The sequence below is a fragment of the Ovis aries genome, chromosome 5 (assembly GCF_016772045.2).
Source record: "Ovis aries strain OAR_USU_Benz2616 breed Rambouillet chromosome 5, ARS-UI_Ramb_v3.0, whole genome shotgun sequence".
NCBI classification, from domain to species: Eukaryota; Metazoa; Chordata; class Mammalia; order Artiodactyla; family Bovidae; genus Ovis; species Ovis aries.
In genome coordinates, this window is record NC_056058.1 from 58,920,411 (window position 1) to 58,936,808 (window position 16,398).

The window sequence follows — 16,398 nt, forward strand, 5'->3', positions numbered from 1 at the left end:
TATTACATTAAATATGATCTGTCTCGATTGCTGGATGTTTGGTGCCTGAGGTTGGTACCTCCCGCACCTCAGGCTAATCCCAGCCCTGATTCCACCTTCCAGTGTCTGTGCCCTCCTATGACAGAGGACCCCCCCTGCCTCCCAGGTCCCCAGGCCTCAAGTCCTTTATGCCAGGGCCTTGCAGCCACCGCCGAGGGTGGCATTTGATCCTTGCCATCTATTTTTGTGCCTGCCCTTCGGTGACTGATAACATGTTGCTCTGGGTAGAGCTGCCGTGTTGAAATGGTGAGTGTCAATGTCAGGTGGCTTATGTGATCGTGTATCTTCATTCTTGACCTCTCAAAGGGGCCTGGAGCCAGGGAAGAAAAGGAGCTCCTGGGGCTTTTGCCCTCACCGAGTAGGACAAAAATCATTATCGGGTAAGTGAGGCTGCCGGGCAGTTAGGCCTCGTCTCGAGACTTCATGGAAAAAATGTCCAGGTTACATTCTCTTGCTCTTGTGCACCACCCTTTACAGTTTACAGGGCGCTTCCACGTGTCTGTCACTTTGTTTATTGAGCAGCCACTACATTCTATGCATTCTGCTAGGTGCTGGGGAAACAGCGGGGAACAAGCCTCTGCTCGGATGGAACTCCTAGCTGGGGGACGTGACATATACAAGTAGCGACGTGAAAAATGGGGACGAATTCTAGAGAGGGGTGCTGCTGGTGGTTACACAACAGTGTGAATATACTTAATGCCACCCCCTTGCCCAGTTAAGAATGGTTAAAATGTTATGTATATTTTACTACAATTAAAAAAAAATACCGGGAAAGGTGGTGGGGGGATATCAGAGAGAAAAGTGCTAATTGAGGAACTTGGAGCAGGTGATGGGAAAGAGGTTGGCAGCCACTTCAGGATACAGTGGTCAGCAAGGCTCGTCTCAGAGGGACACTTAATCTGGGCTGGGGCTGATAAGAAAGGACCAGCTGTGCGCAGATGAAAGCAAGAGAAGGCTTCCCAGGCCGAGGGAGCTGCCGGCACAGAGGCCCCAGGGTAGAAACTCAAGGCAACTCAAGGCACAACTGTTCTGTGTTGCAGGCCGGTCCCTGGAGATGGAAAGAGGCTAGGGGACGCCCTGCAGCTAGCAGGTGATCAGCCAGGGCCTGCTCCACTTCAAGCAGTCTTAACGACAGGTGGATACCTGCGCACACTTCGCAGTTTACAAAGCGCTTTTCCTGCCGCTCTCCCTTGAGTTTAAGAGGCCCTTGAATTCAAGTGCAGAAAATTGATAGCAATTGTAGGGGAACACAGTGTGTGAATGGCACTGCCCTGGAACAGCCTCACTCACTCGTCCGCTAGTGTCACAGAGCACACTTTATGCTTTTCAAATAAACAAAACACCACCTTTCCAAGCCAGGGGCAGCCTATGCCGGCTGGCAGGTGCCAGAATGGGTGGTGAGGGCACTGATGGCATCCCCTAAGACCTCGGTGCCGGCCACCTGCCAGGACATCCAGGAGTCGCTCCACCCCAGGTCACCTTGCTCAGGCACAGCTCTCAGAGATATTAGGGATCTCAGTTGGCAAAGGGGCTGCTGGAAGGCAACAGGGAGGAAGAAAGGATATGACTAAGATAACACCTGTCCCAGGAGACTTTCTGCCTCAGTGTCCCTATCTGCAAAAGAAGAGTCTTCTGTCTCTGGAAGTGTTTCCCTAGGCTCCTCCAGCGCCTAAAGCCCCAGATCTGGGAATCCATTGTAGTGATTAATTTTCTGTGCTATGGAGGCTGCAATCCATGTATAATAGTCGCCTTATGTGATAAAGAGTGGGAACTACAGCTGGGGGTTGGAGGGGTAGGTGGAGGGCCAGAGAGGGGAATTCCTCAGACAAAGTCAGTGGAAGCACAAAACCATAAAACCTAATGCCTACCATGGTTGTTCAATGAAGCCATATGGCACGCGTGTTCATTATTGCCAGTCTTTGCCCTAGGACTGCGGGTGCTGCTGGCACTGCAATCCCAAGCTCTCTCCTGCCTAGTCCACACCCACACTGCCAGGGCTCCTATTTCCAGACTGGGGATGCACTCAACTGGATTAAGAATTTAGACTCCCGTCAAGCAATCTAAGTGCAGAGTTCTTCAGATTCTTGCCAATGTCTTCCTCATCTTCTACTATTAATTCACCCACACATAATTTGACAGCAGGGTTTGTGTGTGTGTGTGTGTGTGTGTGTGTGTGTTTAAGAAAAAAAAACAAAACACAAAAACAGCTCAACTTTATTGACTCCTTCCATAGCCTTCAACTTAGTTTCCATTACAGTCTCTTCTCTTATCCTTGTATTTTCTCTTGATGAACCATTTCATTAAAGTTTGTAATTATCAGAATTCCTTGGTGGTTAGGACTGCAAATTCCCACGGCTGTGGGACTGAGTTTGACCCCCCAGTTGGGGAACTGCAAGCTGTGCAGTGTGGCCAAATAAACAAATATTTAAAAAATAATAATAAAATTTGTAATGATTGGAATCATTACAATGGTGGGCTGCAGTCCATGGGGTCGCGAAGAGTCGGACACAGCTGGGCGACTTCACTTTCACTTTTCACTTTCATGCATTGGAGAAGGAAATGGCAACCCACTCTTGCCTGGAGAATCCCAGGGACAGGGGAGCCTGGTGGCCTGCCGTCTATGGGGTCGCACAGAGTCGGACACGACTGAAGCGACTTAGCAGCAGCAATGATTGAAATTCCCTGGTGGTCCAGTGGTTAGGACTCTGCACTTCCACTGCAGAGGGCACGGGTTTGGTCCCTGGACTGGGAACTAGGATCCCACATGCCCCATGGGCCGGCGAAAACAAAAAAGTCTGTAATTATAATTGTGTTTGGGAGAAAACACAACCGACATTAAACAAATCACCCAGCCACTGGAGACAGGTGTGTAGATGACCTGGAGGGTTGTCTCTGAGACACTGGGGCACTGTGGGCCTTAGTAATGTGTGTTGTTACAGGAGGGGATGAAGAGTGTGTATTAACCTGGCCTGTTGCTTAGGGAAGTGTCTGTTGTACCAGAGGCCTGACAAGGCCTGATTAGGATTAGGTTTGATGGCAAGTAACAGAAGACTGCCCAAAATGATGAAAACTTTGAGGAGCTCCAAGCTGACTGCTCCCTTATGTCCTAAGGTGACTGACCCAGGGCCGATTGGTGCTTGAAATATCAGGGACCCCACCTCCTCCATCCTGTTCACCTGTCTACCAATCAGAGCTGCTTTCTCAAGGTCACTGGTAACTAAGTTATCATCCTCTCTGGTTGTCTGGGTCTGGCCTGACCTTGTAGCCAGTTCTGAGCCCTGGACCTGTTTTGCTCTCTGTTGGAGGACCCACTCCCACCAGATCTAGTGATCTTCCATCAAATCACCTTACTCTAAGCCTTGAGTGAGCAGCTGTGTGGCTGGGGGTTGGGACCTGGTTGAAAAGGGCTGAACATCACTGAGTTTGCGCTTGGCAGGCCTGGGACTGATGCTTTTGCGTGGAAAGGGCCTCCATGATGTTTTGAGACACTTAGCCTTGAGTGTCTAGGTAAAAGATCCTTTCAATGGTCTGATTTATCTTTAAGCTCAGAATATTTTTTGCTTTTAGGCTGGCTCAGAGCTCCTGCATTTTCTACTTATTCTTCCTGGAGCTTAATTTTGTGTCTATGACTCCTGAGTCTTATTTCAGAGGAGGCTGGTAGTATTTCTTTGTGGTCTAAAAATCAATTACTTTTCCTACTATTCTCCTGGAAGCATCTTTAGGAGTTTTGTACTAATTTGGAAGACAGTGGGAAGATTAGATTTTTTCTTTTGGTTGTAAGAGAGATGAATCAATTATAACTTTTTCATTGATAGATGATAAACTCCAGCTGGCACCTAATCTGGAGAGGGAACTTATTTACTCACATATTTGTGAAAAACAGGGACTAGACTGGCTTCAGGCACAGCTGGATCCAAGTGTTTACACTGTTTTCTCAGGAATACATCTCTCTTTGCTTCTTGACTCTGCATTCCTTGTGCTGGCTTCATTCTCAGGCAGAAGCAAAAATGTCTCTCAGTGTCTCCAGAAATACATTCAAGCAGCTGGGCACCCTTATCCAAATGCTCCAGTGCATTCCTGGTAGTCACCCTGAACCACTGCTGTGAACCAGTTGCCGTCATCACTGGATGAAACCCTTTAAACTGGCCAGACTATACTCACCTGGACCGACTGGGTTGGGAGGAGGGATGATGTCCCCAAGGAATATCGGTGGGCTGCCACATTAGGAAGGGGAATGGGTGGGAGGCCAGCCAAATAGCAGAGGTGGGAGGAGAAAAAGGAAAACATCTTTAAAGTGAAATGACTCTGTGGGGACTTCATGCATACTTACTTCCCTCCCTTCCTAGAAGGCAAATAGAGGCGTAGGCTCATAGGTCTAGACCAGGCTGGGTCTAATGGGTTAGCAGTGGCCATGAAGCCTCCTTGTTGCAAATGCTTGGGGCTCATTGGGAAGCAGAGCCGTGTTTGATTGGTGGTGTCTGCCATGGTTAGGGAGGCAGGAAAGGTGAGCCCAGTGCTAGATACCTGCACCCCTAATAGATCTCATGCCCAATCATTTAAAGCCTGAGACCATCAAATACAACTTTGTCAGTGAAGGAGGCTCCAAGCGGGCAGTAGGGCAGTGCTTAGGGCATCCAGGATGGCGGTCAAGAAGTGTGTGAGGCCCAGAGAGAGCCAGTGTGGTCTGTCTGTTAGGGCAAGACCATCCTCCAAGGGAAACCACGAGCCGTGGTAACACTGGAGTCGGGGGCTGGTGCAAACTGAAGGAAGATAGGGTTGAGGGCGTCAGCAGGTTTAGGACTGAGGGGATGGGTCAGGAGACAAGTTCTTGAAGCACTGACCCTCTGAGAGGCCCTGCTCTCCCCATCAGTGCAGTGAGAACGTTGACCACTGCCTACCTTCCTGCCTCTTGGGAAGGTATCGATGAGGTTATAGCTGTGGATGTCACTTGAATGTCAACTGTAAGTGCTATATCTGTGACCACCTTTCACTGGGTATCTGACACATGGCAGACCTGAGTCTGACCTGTGTTGTTTTGTCTTTGTAAGGACATTGTGAAGTAGAATTTTTTTATTATCCCCATATTGTTGATAGAAACTGAGGCTACAAAATATAGGTCCTGACCTCAAAGGATGAGTGTTAGCAACCAAGCCAGGCTTAGCCCTTTGTCCTTCTTGTCTGGGCCTCTTTCCATGTTAATACAGACCTTCCTTGTACCTTTGTTTCCCCCTCCATAACTTTCGTTTATTTATTCTGCCTTCATCTCAAAGTCTATGTGGATCACAGAAACTAGATAAGTACAAAATTGTATCAACTGCTTGAGCACGATGGGTCCATAGGGTCTGTGTGTTTGATATTCTCTTTTCCAGAGGGGGCAGTGAGAACTCAAGAGAGGAGGTGACCCACTGAAGGATGCATGGTGACTGCGGGCAGGCCCAGCACCCAGGTTCTGTCAGGGCACCTGCCCCTCCCCCTCTCCTGCTTCCTTCCACCAGGTATAACTGAGAATGTGCTCTGGGCCAGGCGTGCTAAGCTAGGCGATTTGCTGATTGTAGTCTGGAAAGTGGAGCCACCAATTTTTCCTGCAGAGGCATTCTTTCTTAAACAGGGAATCGATTTCCAACAAGATGCACAAGCTTCCAATGAAGGCACTTATGTGAACCTGGACGAAGCACAATTAATCCACTGCCAGGGATGTTTATCTCCCGGGCAGCCATAGCCTGCTTAGATACGGGGTGTGATGTTGCTGGAGGAATGGGTGCAGATGATGCGGCAGCCGGAGGTGTTCCTGCCGCAGTGGTGTAGGCAGACTTGTGGTGGGGACCACAGGGGGCTGTGTGCCTGGGGCCAGTGCACAACGCAGCATGCGTGGCCCCAGGCCTGTCCCTGCTCAGCTGCAAACTCACCCTGTGACTTGGGTCTTTCTCAGACTTTTCCCAAAGCTCTGTCCCCCCTCCATGAATGGGGATGCATGCATGTGTGCTTAGCTGCTCAGTCGTGTCCGACTCTTTGCAACCCTAAGGACTGTAGCCTGCCAGACTCCTCTGTCCATGGGATTCTCCAGGCAAGAGTACTGGAGTGGATTGCCGTTTCCTCCTCCAGGGGAACTTCCTGAGCCAGGGATCGAACCTGCGTCTCCTGTGGCTCCTGCATTGGTAGGAGGATTCTTTACCACTGTGCCACCAGGAAGGCCCATAAATGGCAGGAAATGGTTTTAAAAGTTCCTTCTCACCCTCAGAAGCAGGCTCTCAGACCATGGCACAGGCTGTGTAGGGAGCCAGGAGACCCAGGATTGGAATCTCAGCTTTACATTTCTGGGACCCTGGGTGCTAAGGGTTGAACTGCATCTTCCATTCGAAGATATGTTGGCCTCCTAATCCCCATTACCTCAAAATGTGACCTTATCTGGAGATAGGGTCTCTAGTACAGAGGTCATTGAGTTAAAATGAGGTCATCAGGGTGGGCCCAATCTAGGGAAATTTGGACACAGAGCCTGGCATGTGTAGGAGGAAGATGATGGGAAAAGAGACACAGGGAGAAGACGCAATCCACTTGCCAACAAGAGAGGCCTCGGAAGGCACCACCCCTGCCAGCATGTTGATCTCAGGCTTCCGGCCTCCAGAACGCGGAGGCAAAATATTTCTGTTGTTTGAGCCACGCAGTTTGTGGTGCTGTCTTACGGCAGCCCTGGCAGGCCAATACAGGGGACGGGATCTCCGAGTTTCCTGGTTAGTGGTAACAAGGGGTCAGTGACGCCTGCCCTGCAGTGTTGTTAGAGGAATCCAGTGAGAGAATGCAGATGAAGCACTTGGCCTGACCCACGGTGTATAGAAAGCACTCAGTCATAGTGGCCTAGACTGTGCTCTGACGCCCCTGCCCCCACCATTCTGTGGGTGGGGCCTACAGGAGCCAGCCGGTTTAGAGGCCCTTTAGTCACCTGAGGCACCCCTCCAAAAGCCTCTCTAAATAAGGAGAGGGCCAGAGAAATCACTATTAATGCAACGCTTAATGGTTTTTAGCCAGAGAGTGGCCTCAGCCCTAATCGACAAGGCCGCGAAGCTGAGATTTCTTTATTTTATGTTCTAGGTACACTTTGAGTGTGTCGAGCTGCTCTGTAAATCAATAAGTGCAGTGGTCATGGCCACTTGATGGCATTTTGTAAAGGCAGTGGTATGGCTTTCATAGGAAGGATACTCATTGGATGGCCCTGAGCTAATCCATTATCCTCCTTGGACCTCAGTTTCCATATTTGCCAAGTGAAGGCAAGTCAGAAGTTCTTAGCTGTGTCTACGAAAGGCTAAGAGGTTCAGAGGTTCAGTCTGAATTCCTTGCACACACATGCATTGTGCACAGATATCGTATCTGGTTCTGAAAGGGGTCTCCTGAATTGTCCACAAAGACCTGCATGGACAACCTCTTGGGGCAGCTGTTCCTTGCTGATCTGGAATTCTGGAACTCCGATTTAAAAGTTGTTTATAAGATTCAAGAGGCAAGTCTTACAGAGGTGGCTGCTCTGAGTTACTAGGATGGGCTGATTCTGGAATATGTAAAGAAAGAGCTCCCCAGAGAGCTTACAGGTGGGGGCTTTGCTGGCCAGGGAGCTGCCAGTTGCCCAGCATCTTTGTGTCTCTGCTTTTGGCCTTTCCTCCTGCTCCACAGGCCCTCAGTGGAGGGCCTCGGTCTTCCCAGCGCTCCCGCCTGAGTCTCTACTGGATGCTAGTCAGCCTACCCCATCTGCTTGCTTCTACACTGGCCCCACCCCCACCATTTGCATGCTTGTGTGCTAAGTCGCCTCAGTTGTGTCCGACTCTTTGCAACGCTATGGGCTGTAGCCCCCCAGGCTCCTCTGTCCATGGGGATTCTCCAGGCAAGAATACTGGAGTGGGTTGCCATGCCCTCCTCCAGGATGTCTTCCCAACCCTGGGATCGAACCCCCGCGTCTCTCCTGTCACCTGCATTGGCAGGCAGGTTCTTTACCACTAGTGCCTCCACCCTCATCACACTTGGCATCAGACCCCAGTCCATCGAGTTCCTACCTGAGCTGGCCTCCTCTGCCTCTCTGAAGGCATCCTCTCCCTCCGCCTACTCCAGGGCTGAGCTGCAGCCTCACTGGCCTGTGGGCAAGGCCCAACACTCTAGGCTTGGTCCCCACCTGGATCTCTGCCTGAAACCTTCTCCACATCTTCAACTGCCTGGCTCCTCCTTCATGTCTCAAACCAGACGTTGGCTTCTCCAGGAAGCCTTTGGTCAACCCCATCTAAGTAGATTCCCCTCCCTCTCTTGTCCTCCATCCTTGCACCTGGTTTGTTTCCGTTGTGGCACTAACACAATCTGTAATGAAATATGTATGCATTTTCTTTTCCCACTGAGATGGCAAATCATAAAGGAACACATGGAGTCTTAAACATCACAGGGCCTGTCTCATAGTAGCATTTAATATAATGTTTGCAGGCCCCGCTATCATGCATGGCTCATTTAAATACTGACAAAACCAAGTGCTAGTGAGGGCCTGGAACAATAGGAACTTCCATACAGCCTATGGGAGTGTGCACTGCCAAAGCAGTTTTTCAGGTAGCTTTTATCAAGGTTCACCAATGCTTTGGAGAAGGGAATAGCAACCCACTCCAGTACTCTTGCCTGGAGAATTCCACGGATGAGGAGCCTGGCGGGCTGTAGTCCATACGGTTGCAAAGAGTCATACACAACTGAGCAGGCATGCACAGACACTTACCATATGAGCAAGCAGTTCCACTCCTAGATATTCACCCAAGAGAGAGAAAATCGTATGATATGTGAGTCTTTATCATGCAAAGCCTTGTACACAAGTACTGTAGGCTTGTTCATCACAGCCAAAAACTGGAAACAAACCAAATGTCTGTTTAGAATAGGCAAGAACACTGTACCCCCATGAGCCAACTCAGTAGGGGAGGAGGAGGCAGCCCCAGGGGGCGGCTGAGAATCCTCTCTGAGTGACACAGGGCTTAGTTCCCATGAGTGCTGAACACATGTGGCTTGGAGGAAGGCCGGGCAGATAGAGGGCAGGCATGGTTGGGAGTGCCCTGGAGTTGCTCTCTCTGGGCATGTGCTACCTGGCCTGAAAGCAGGGACTGGCTGCTTGCAAGAACCAGACTTGCTGCTGCCTGGGTGTACAGGATTCTTGCAAAATGCCAATTAAGACATTTGACCCAAATTCAGATAAAAGCCTTTTTCCTGTGTCAAGTTGAGCTAATAATATACATTTATTCATAATTTATGAGGCCTAGTAAGTGGTAACAATTAAGGAAAAGGCCTGGATAAAACCTATTTCTCTTCAGTGTCACGCAGGCCTCTTTCTGTTCTCAAAGGAAGTTCCACCCATTTCTGCCTGCCATGAAACTCTGCTGTTTTATATTATTTTTGAAAATTTGTCACCATTCCTGCCTGCTGCCTTTTATTGAGCACTTACCAAGCCAAGTTATAGCATTGCCTCATTTAATATTAACTGTATGAGGCAGGTGTTATTGTCCCATTTTACAGATGAGATAGTTGAGCTTCAAAGAGGTGAAGGGACTTGCCCAGGGTATCACAGCGGGTACATGGGGATTGTGATTCATAGATGCTGGACCCCAGTGTCTGTGGTATCCTGTTTCTGTGTCAGCCTCCCCCAACTCAGGCTGTTTCTGAATCTGCAAGGCACCCTTCTATTGGTAACTTTTTTTTTTAATTTAATTTTTAAATTTCTTGGTTGCTCCCAGTGGCATGCAGGATCTTAATTCCTTGCATTGGAAGCTGGAGTCTTACCCACTGGATCCCCAGGGAAGTCCCTTGGTAACTATTAAACCTGGGAGGCCAGAGTGAGAAAGTGATGGCTTTCTGGGTCTATCTTCTGGGTTAGGCTGAGAATCTGCACTGTTTCCATCAGGTTCCCAGGTGTCCTGGAACCACACTCTGAGAAGCACCGGGTTAGTCAGTGCTGGCACCGGGTCCTTCCTGACTGTCTTCTATCCCACCCACCCCTTAATGGCCTTCTAGACCTCCTATGTATTGGCGCTGTAGTCTCATATATATTATCATGAACAGTGTGTGGCTTGAGTCTGTCTCATTCTTTTTACACATGTGGGATAGTATTCTACCTGCCGATGTTCTGCAGTTTAGATTTAACATGATATGTATGTATGATATTATCATACATAATACCCTCATTCTTTTCAACAGCACTGTAATATTCCATGATATAAATGGTTATAGTTTTACTTACCTATTGTCTGCTGATGGGTGATCTTCTACCCTTTTAGACATGATAGTTATTTCTGGGAACCTGGGTGATTGTTTTTCTAGAATGCAGCAATCACTCAATGATGTCGGTTCTTGCTTTTTGTTGTTTCATTATTCATATAGAAGGATTGTTGCCTTCTAGAAATCCCCTTTCAAATGGGAACAGTTATAGAAAGGAGTAGGTCTCTATTTACAGGTTGCAATCAAGTTTTCAACCAAACATTTCTGGGAAGAGAAAAGAGGTCCTATGTGGGCAGAGCTTTGAGGGGTGTATAGGAGTGTGGAGGAGAAGGGAAGATATAGCAGGCAGGGGCATTTGTAATGCTACAGCCTGACCTACTTCCTGGTAGGTTCAACAGCTGCAAGAGGACGAGGTAGATCTTTTCCTTTCTTGGTCACTTGGCAAAATCAGGCCCTAGACAAAGGTAGCCAAGGGTTCAGACTGGCAGCATGCTAAGTAGGAGGGTCCCTTCTTGGGTCTAGCCAGGCTCAGCTCTGACCCACTCCTTTCTACCTGTCTCCTCAGGGTGGGGGATCTGGGGAGGAACCACTCTGCGCTGACTTTCCCGAGCTCGACCTCTCCCAGCTGGATGCCAACGACTTTGACTCAGCCACCTGCTTTGAGGAGCTGCAGTGGTGCCCAGAGAACTCCGAAGCTGACCCCAGCGACTACAGCCCTGATGACTTGGAGCTCTTCCAGGTACGCCCTCCGAGCCTCACCACCGTCTGCCTCGCCGTGCCTCTCTCTGCCCCTGAAAGCCTGGCTCTGCCCTGAGTCACCTTCTTCTCCACTTGCACACGCAAAGAAGTCTCTTCACCCACTGCAGCTACTGGGACCCTGTCTGTTGTCCTGGGCCTGCACTTGGTCTTGGGCAGCTCTCGCCCTCTCAGAGGCAGTGTTATCGCCTCTGGGAAGTGGGGACTGGGAAGAGCTACTTTCTCCATGCCCCGAGTCAGAACTGAGTCTCTCTGTGAGCCAGAGCGAGTTCCTCCCTTCCTTGAATGATCGCACTGAACTCTCATTCCCACTCTGTGAAGCAAGTGAGATTATCTCCCCATTTTACAGATGAGGAAACTGAGGCTTGGAGAAGATTAGCTACATGCCTAGGGTGATTTATCTTGTCAGTAGCTGAACTAGATTGAAACCCAGTTTGCCTGCCTCCTAAGCAGAGCTTTATAACCATGCTGACGCCATAATGGCTGACACCATAATGGGACTGACTCCCATTCTCTGTGGCAGGACTGTCCCTGTGTGTGTATATTCACTCACTTAATTTTATTAACAACTCTCAGACAGGAGTGTATTTATCTCCATATTTCCATTGGTACCTAGAGGTTCTTTATTTATTTTTTCTTTATTTTTATTAAAAAAATTTTTTTTAATTGGAGGATAGTTGCTTTACCGTGTTATATTGATTTCTGCTGTACAACAAAGCAAATCAGTCATAATTATATATATATTCTCTCCTTCTTGAGCCTCCCTCCCCCCTTCCCAGAGAGGGTCTTTAAGAAGAAACAATGCCAGGACCTGCAGTTCATATCTATGCCTCTTCCCCTGTGAGCCCCACAGTCTTGGAGGCATGTTTCCTTTAAGAAGGCCTCTAATGTGGGATAATGTGATGTCTGGGATTTGCTTCAGAATAAAGCAATCCCTGCCTGCATTTGCATGTGTGAGTGTGCAGCATGGAGAGTAATAGGTGAAATAAGATTGGCCAAGTTGAAACTGGGTGATGAGTACATTTGGAGTTATTATTCTTCCCTTGAAATATGCTCCTCTATAAACACTGAAGGAAGAATGCGTATCTCCCTGTGCCTGTCTGACAATATAATAATAATAATAGCGATAACAATAACAACAATAATAACATACCATGTGCCAAGTCAGTGTGCCAAGAGCATCATCTCAAATAATTCTCCTGACAAATTGTATCATTCCTTCTAGAAATGTTTATGGAGCTCCCTATGTGTGTCAGACACTGCATTCAACAGTGGACTCTACGGTCTAGAGGGAAGACTGACCCTAGATCAGGTAACATATAGACAAACAGTGGTCACTAGGGACATGGCACAGTAAGAATAAACCTGGAATGAGGAGCGTCTGAAGAAACTGAGTGGTCAGGAAGGTGCTTTCTAGGAGGAGATGCTTCCGCTGAAGGAGGACAAAGGAGCCTCATGATGATCCCAGAGCCAGGAAGCAGGAAGGCTTGCTGTGTTGGGGAACCGAAGAGCTGGAGGGAAGTAGCTAAAGGGAAAGTGTCAGGAAATGGGGCGTGGGGATGGGCCAGGCAGGGGCCAGATTATGCATGCTCTTCTGGGTCGTATTAGTGAAAGCGATAGCCGCTCAGGTGTCTGACTCTTTGCAACCCCGTTGTCTATAACCCACCTCTGTCCATCAAATTCTCCAGGCAAGAATACTAGAGTGGGTTGCCATACCCTTCTCCATGGGAACTTCTTGACCCAGGAATAGAATCTGGGACTCTTGCATTGTAAGCAAATTCTTTACCATCTGAGCCACCAGGGAAGGAGTTAGATTTTCCCCAAGATTATTCTAACCTATCAGTAAAAAAATTATAAGTAACCCATTTTACAGATTAGAAAAGTGATGCTTAGAGAGGTTAAGTAACTTGCCTAAGGCCACACAGTTAGGAAGGGTCAGTGTGTTTACTCTAATGCAGGAACCCAACCCCCTCGCTGTTGTATGAGGATCAGCAGGACAGGGCTCTGGTTCTGGCTCCTTCCAGGGCCTCTATTCTTTCTCACAACAATGGGGTAAACTGCGCTCTGCTATTCCCTCCCTCAGAGTGGAGCCAACTTCCAGGAAACACTTTCAGGTTATAGAGAACTGATGGCAAGAGGGATTTGGATGCTGCCTAAAGACCATCCTTGATAGCTCAGTTGGTAAAGAATCCACCTGCAATGCAGAAGACCCTGGTTCAATTCCTGGGTCGGGAAGATCATCTTCCTGGGAGAAGGGAAAGGCTACCCACGCAATTATTCTGGCCTGGAGAATTCATGGACTGTTATGGTCCATGGGGTCACAAAGAGTTGGACACAACTCAGTGACTATCGCTTAGCAACTTAAAGACCATCCCCACCTAAACTATACAGGCCCCACCTACTCAGAGACTGGCCAGACCCACTAGTAAGCTCCTGCCAGGAGCCTACTATGTGCATGAAATGGCCTCAGACACAAGTCAGCCTGGTGTGGCCTTTGGGCTCTTTGCACAGCAAGGAAGGCAGAAGAATCTTCGGAGATGGTCAGGACTGTGGTGGAACTCTGCATACCCTGCCTCTCTCCCCTTCATGCCCTGCATTCCATGACCTGCGCCACCCATCACACCCTGGTGCCTCTCTGCGAGGGTGCTTACATGATCAGTGCCTGATTCCTCCCTGGTCCCCTCCCCACCCTGGAGCTTGGGGGCTGATACAGCACTGTAAATTGTCATGCTCCCAGGCTGTGCACAGAGACCAGCACTTTCTTTGGGCTTAAAAAACATTTCTATGAAACACATCCTTCAACACCCAGCTCTCACGTTAGCTCTTCCTAAGGCAGGTGGTCAGTCACTTCCTCTCTGGGCTCCCATCCTGTGCATGCATGTGACCTTCAGAATTCAAGCTTCTTGAGGGCAAGCAGTATTTTGTTCTTCTGTGAGGCCATTGCACATTGAATTGAAAAGAGCTGGTCATAGGTGTTGAATGAAGAAACTGATTGCAATGTTTTCTTTCTTGCCAAGGACCAGACATGACCCATTCCAGAGTCCTTGAGCTGGAATTCAGAGCCCAGAGGTTCTAATACGCCCCCGCCACTGACTGGGACAGAGTCCTCATTTGACCAGTGGCAGTCGTGTAGGCATGCTGCCTTGAGTCAGAGCCGTGTTCTCACAAGTCAGGTGGCACCATTGCTATGGAAACAGACCGGGAGAGTGGAGAACAGCTATCCTTACAAGAGCTGACAACTGCCCTGGAGGCAGGGACAGTGCCTTCTGTTTGTGTGCCCAGAGTGCTGGGGCCAGGGCCACAGTAGGCTAAACTTAGTGAATATTTCTGGCGGAGGCAGGCGTTTGGTTTTGTCACCATGTGCTGTGTGGCCTTGGGCTAGTAGCTCCTCCTTGTTGGGCCTCAGTTTCCTTGGGTGAGAAATGAGGAAAGAGCACAGATTAGATCAGCGGTCCTTACTCTGTTATAGAGAGAGAGCCACTGGGTCCTTTTAGACCCCCAGAAAAAAGGAAGGGAAACTGACTTCCTGGGTTTCCTGCACCCCAGTGAATGGGGGCAATCCCTGAGTGTTCTTCTGGCCCTGGGAGCCTGAACTCTGTTCTGTTGTCTTTCCCTCGGGGCCCTCCAGGTGCTCAGCGTGAAGGTGCTTCCTCTGGTTTCTTGCAGGTTCCTTCTTCTCCAGCCTCAGAGCGCTCAGGAAGATTGGGGGTGGGGCCAAGCCTATTAATATCCCTTCCTCAGCTGATTAACTCTCCATTAATTTGCACTCCGTTTCTAAGCAGAGCTGGGAGAGCTGAGCTAATGGGCCTGGGAAGAGGAGAGGGGCAGCCCGGCTCCCTGTGATGTATTATCCTGGGGTGCTGGTGGGACCATGCTGAGGGCAGGGTCGGACTCTCTTCCCAGCCGGGGTCAGGACCCCCAACCCCGCCTGGCTGTTCCAAGCTGGCCCTGCTAAGGGAGGGCTGAGGACAGAACGGGAAGCCCTTCTGTTAGTCATTTTGTTTTTGCCTAACCTGCTGGGGCTCCTTGGCGGTCTCTACCATCTGGTATTCATTTCAGCACCATGCCGAGTACCTAGTAAGTCCTTGACCATCCTCCCTATCCCCCTCCCAACTTGCTGTGTGATCTTGACAAGTCTCTCCCGGACTTTCATCCCCCCGACCCCAAAAAAGAATGGCAAATAGGCTTCCATGTGAGTTCCAACCCAGATGATCCACAGTGTTCCCTGGAGGGTTGTGTTAAGAAAGGGCATGAAAGGAACACTGGGTGGGGGCATGAGGGATGGGACCCAGGAGCACGCAAGCTGCATGGTTGACTTCCCTGGTCACTGTGTGACCCCCAGGGGCCCTTCCAGCTCTGATACTTGTGATAATTCAGAATATCTCTGGGCCTTTTTCCTCTGGCTGTGAAAGCCGGACCCCTCCTTCCTTCCAGTGACACTGAATGACTTGTGAATCACTTCCCTCTGGAACGGGTTCTTTGAGACTCTAATCTCCCCAGTGGTCAGAGTTCATTTTTGGTTCACTCATTCTTCCATTCATCAAATCTGCCTGGAGCCTCCCACCCCCCAGGCACTGAGCTAGGCTGAGGAACAATTCACTGAGCCCTTGTGTGGCTGCCTCCAGACCGGCCTCCCTAGTAACCCATGGAGGAAAACTGACTGGGGACCAGGTCTTCCCCCAAAGCTTCAAGGCTTAGAAACGGGAAATGACTTACCCAAGGTCACCCTGTCAGTGATAGAGTGCCCCCCAGTCAACCCCAAGAGTGGTCCTTGAGCCCCATGTCCAAGATCTTAACTCCCCATCAGGCTGGACAGATTGCTCTGGAAACACAGGTTTGGGGGCCAGCCTGTGGATGGGGATTGGGGCTGCTGCTTGAGCTCTGTTGCATTCCTGAACCGGAATTCCTGGACCTGCCCTTGAACCTCCATCCTGGGGGCCCGGGTCAGGCTAACCTGAAACCTTCCTTTGACCTCTCTTTTATTCTTAGCTGTCTTGCAAAGTCACAACCACATTTGTTCTCTTCTCCGCATGTCCCCCTTTGAATTACTCAGCTGCTTCTCTGGCTGCAAGGCCTGAAACAGATTTAGTGCAGCCAAAAGGCCGTCATGGGATGTGTATTTCAGATGAACTTCCTGAAGAAAGGATAAACAGCTTGACCTGGGATGGGAAAGAGCACTGGTTAAGACATCATGTGACAGACAGGCCTCTTGCCAGAACAAGCCCAGTAGCTGGGCTTTACTGAGTGGGACGCTCAGTGCCTCACCTGGAGGCAGGGTGATCTCCGTGCAGGGCTGGTGAGCTGGGATTGTGCGTGCTGACCCTCGTGTCAGAGATCTGAGACATCAGGGAAGGAAGCCTGTTAGTTCATCTGTTCATGCTGTGCTCT

The 16,398-nt window shown here is 49.5% G+C and overlaps 1 protein-coding gene across 3 annotated transcripts in view; it reads left to right on the forward strand.

The window, feature by feature from the left end:
- PPARGC1B (PPARG coactivator 1 beta) overlaps window positions 1-16,398 on the forward strand; it is a 120,947-nt gene that overhangs the window by 73,957 nt on the left and 30,592 nt on the right. For 2 of the 3 annotated variants that reach the window (XM_027970394.2, XM_060415906.1), the window contains exons 2-3: window positions 10,820-10,993; window positions 12,236-12,322. In XM_027970394.2, the coding sequence (XP_027826195.1) occupies window positions 10,820-10,993; window positions 12,236-12,322 (261 nt within the window). The remainder of the gene's footprint in view (window positions 1-10,819; window positions 10,994-12,235; window positions 12,323-16,398) is intronic. The other variant, XM_027970395.2, reaches the window with a different exon arrangement.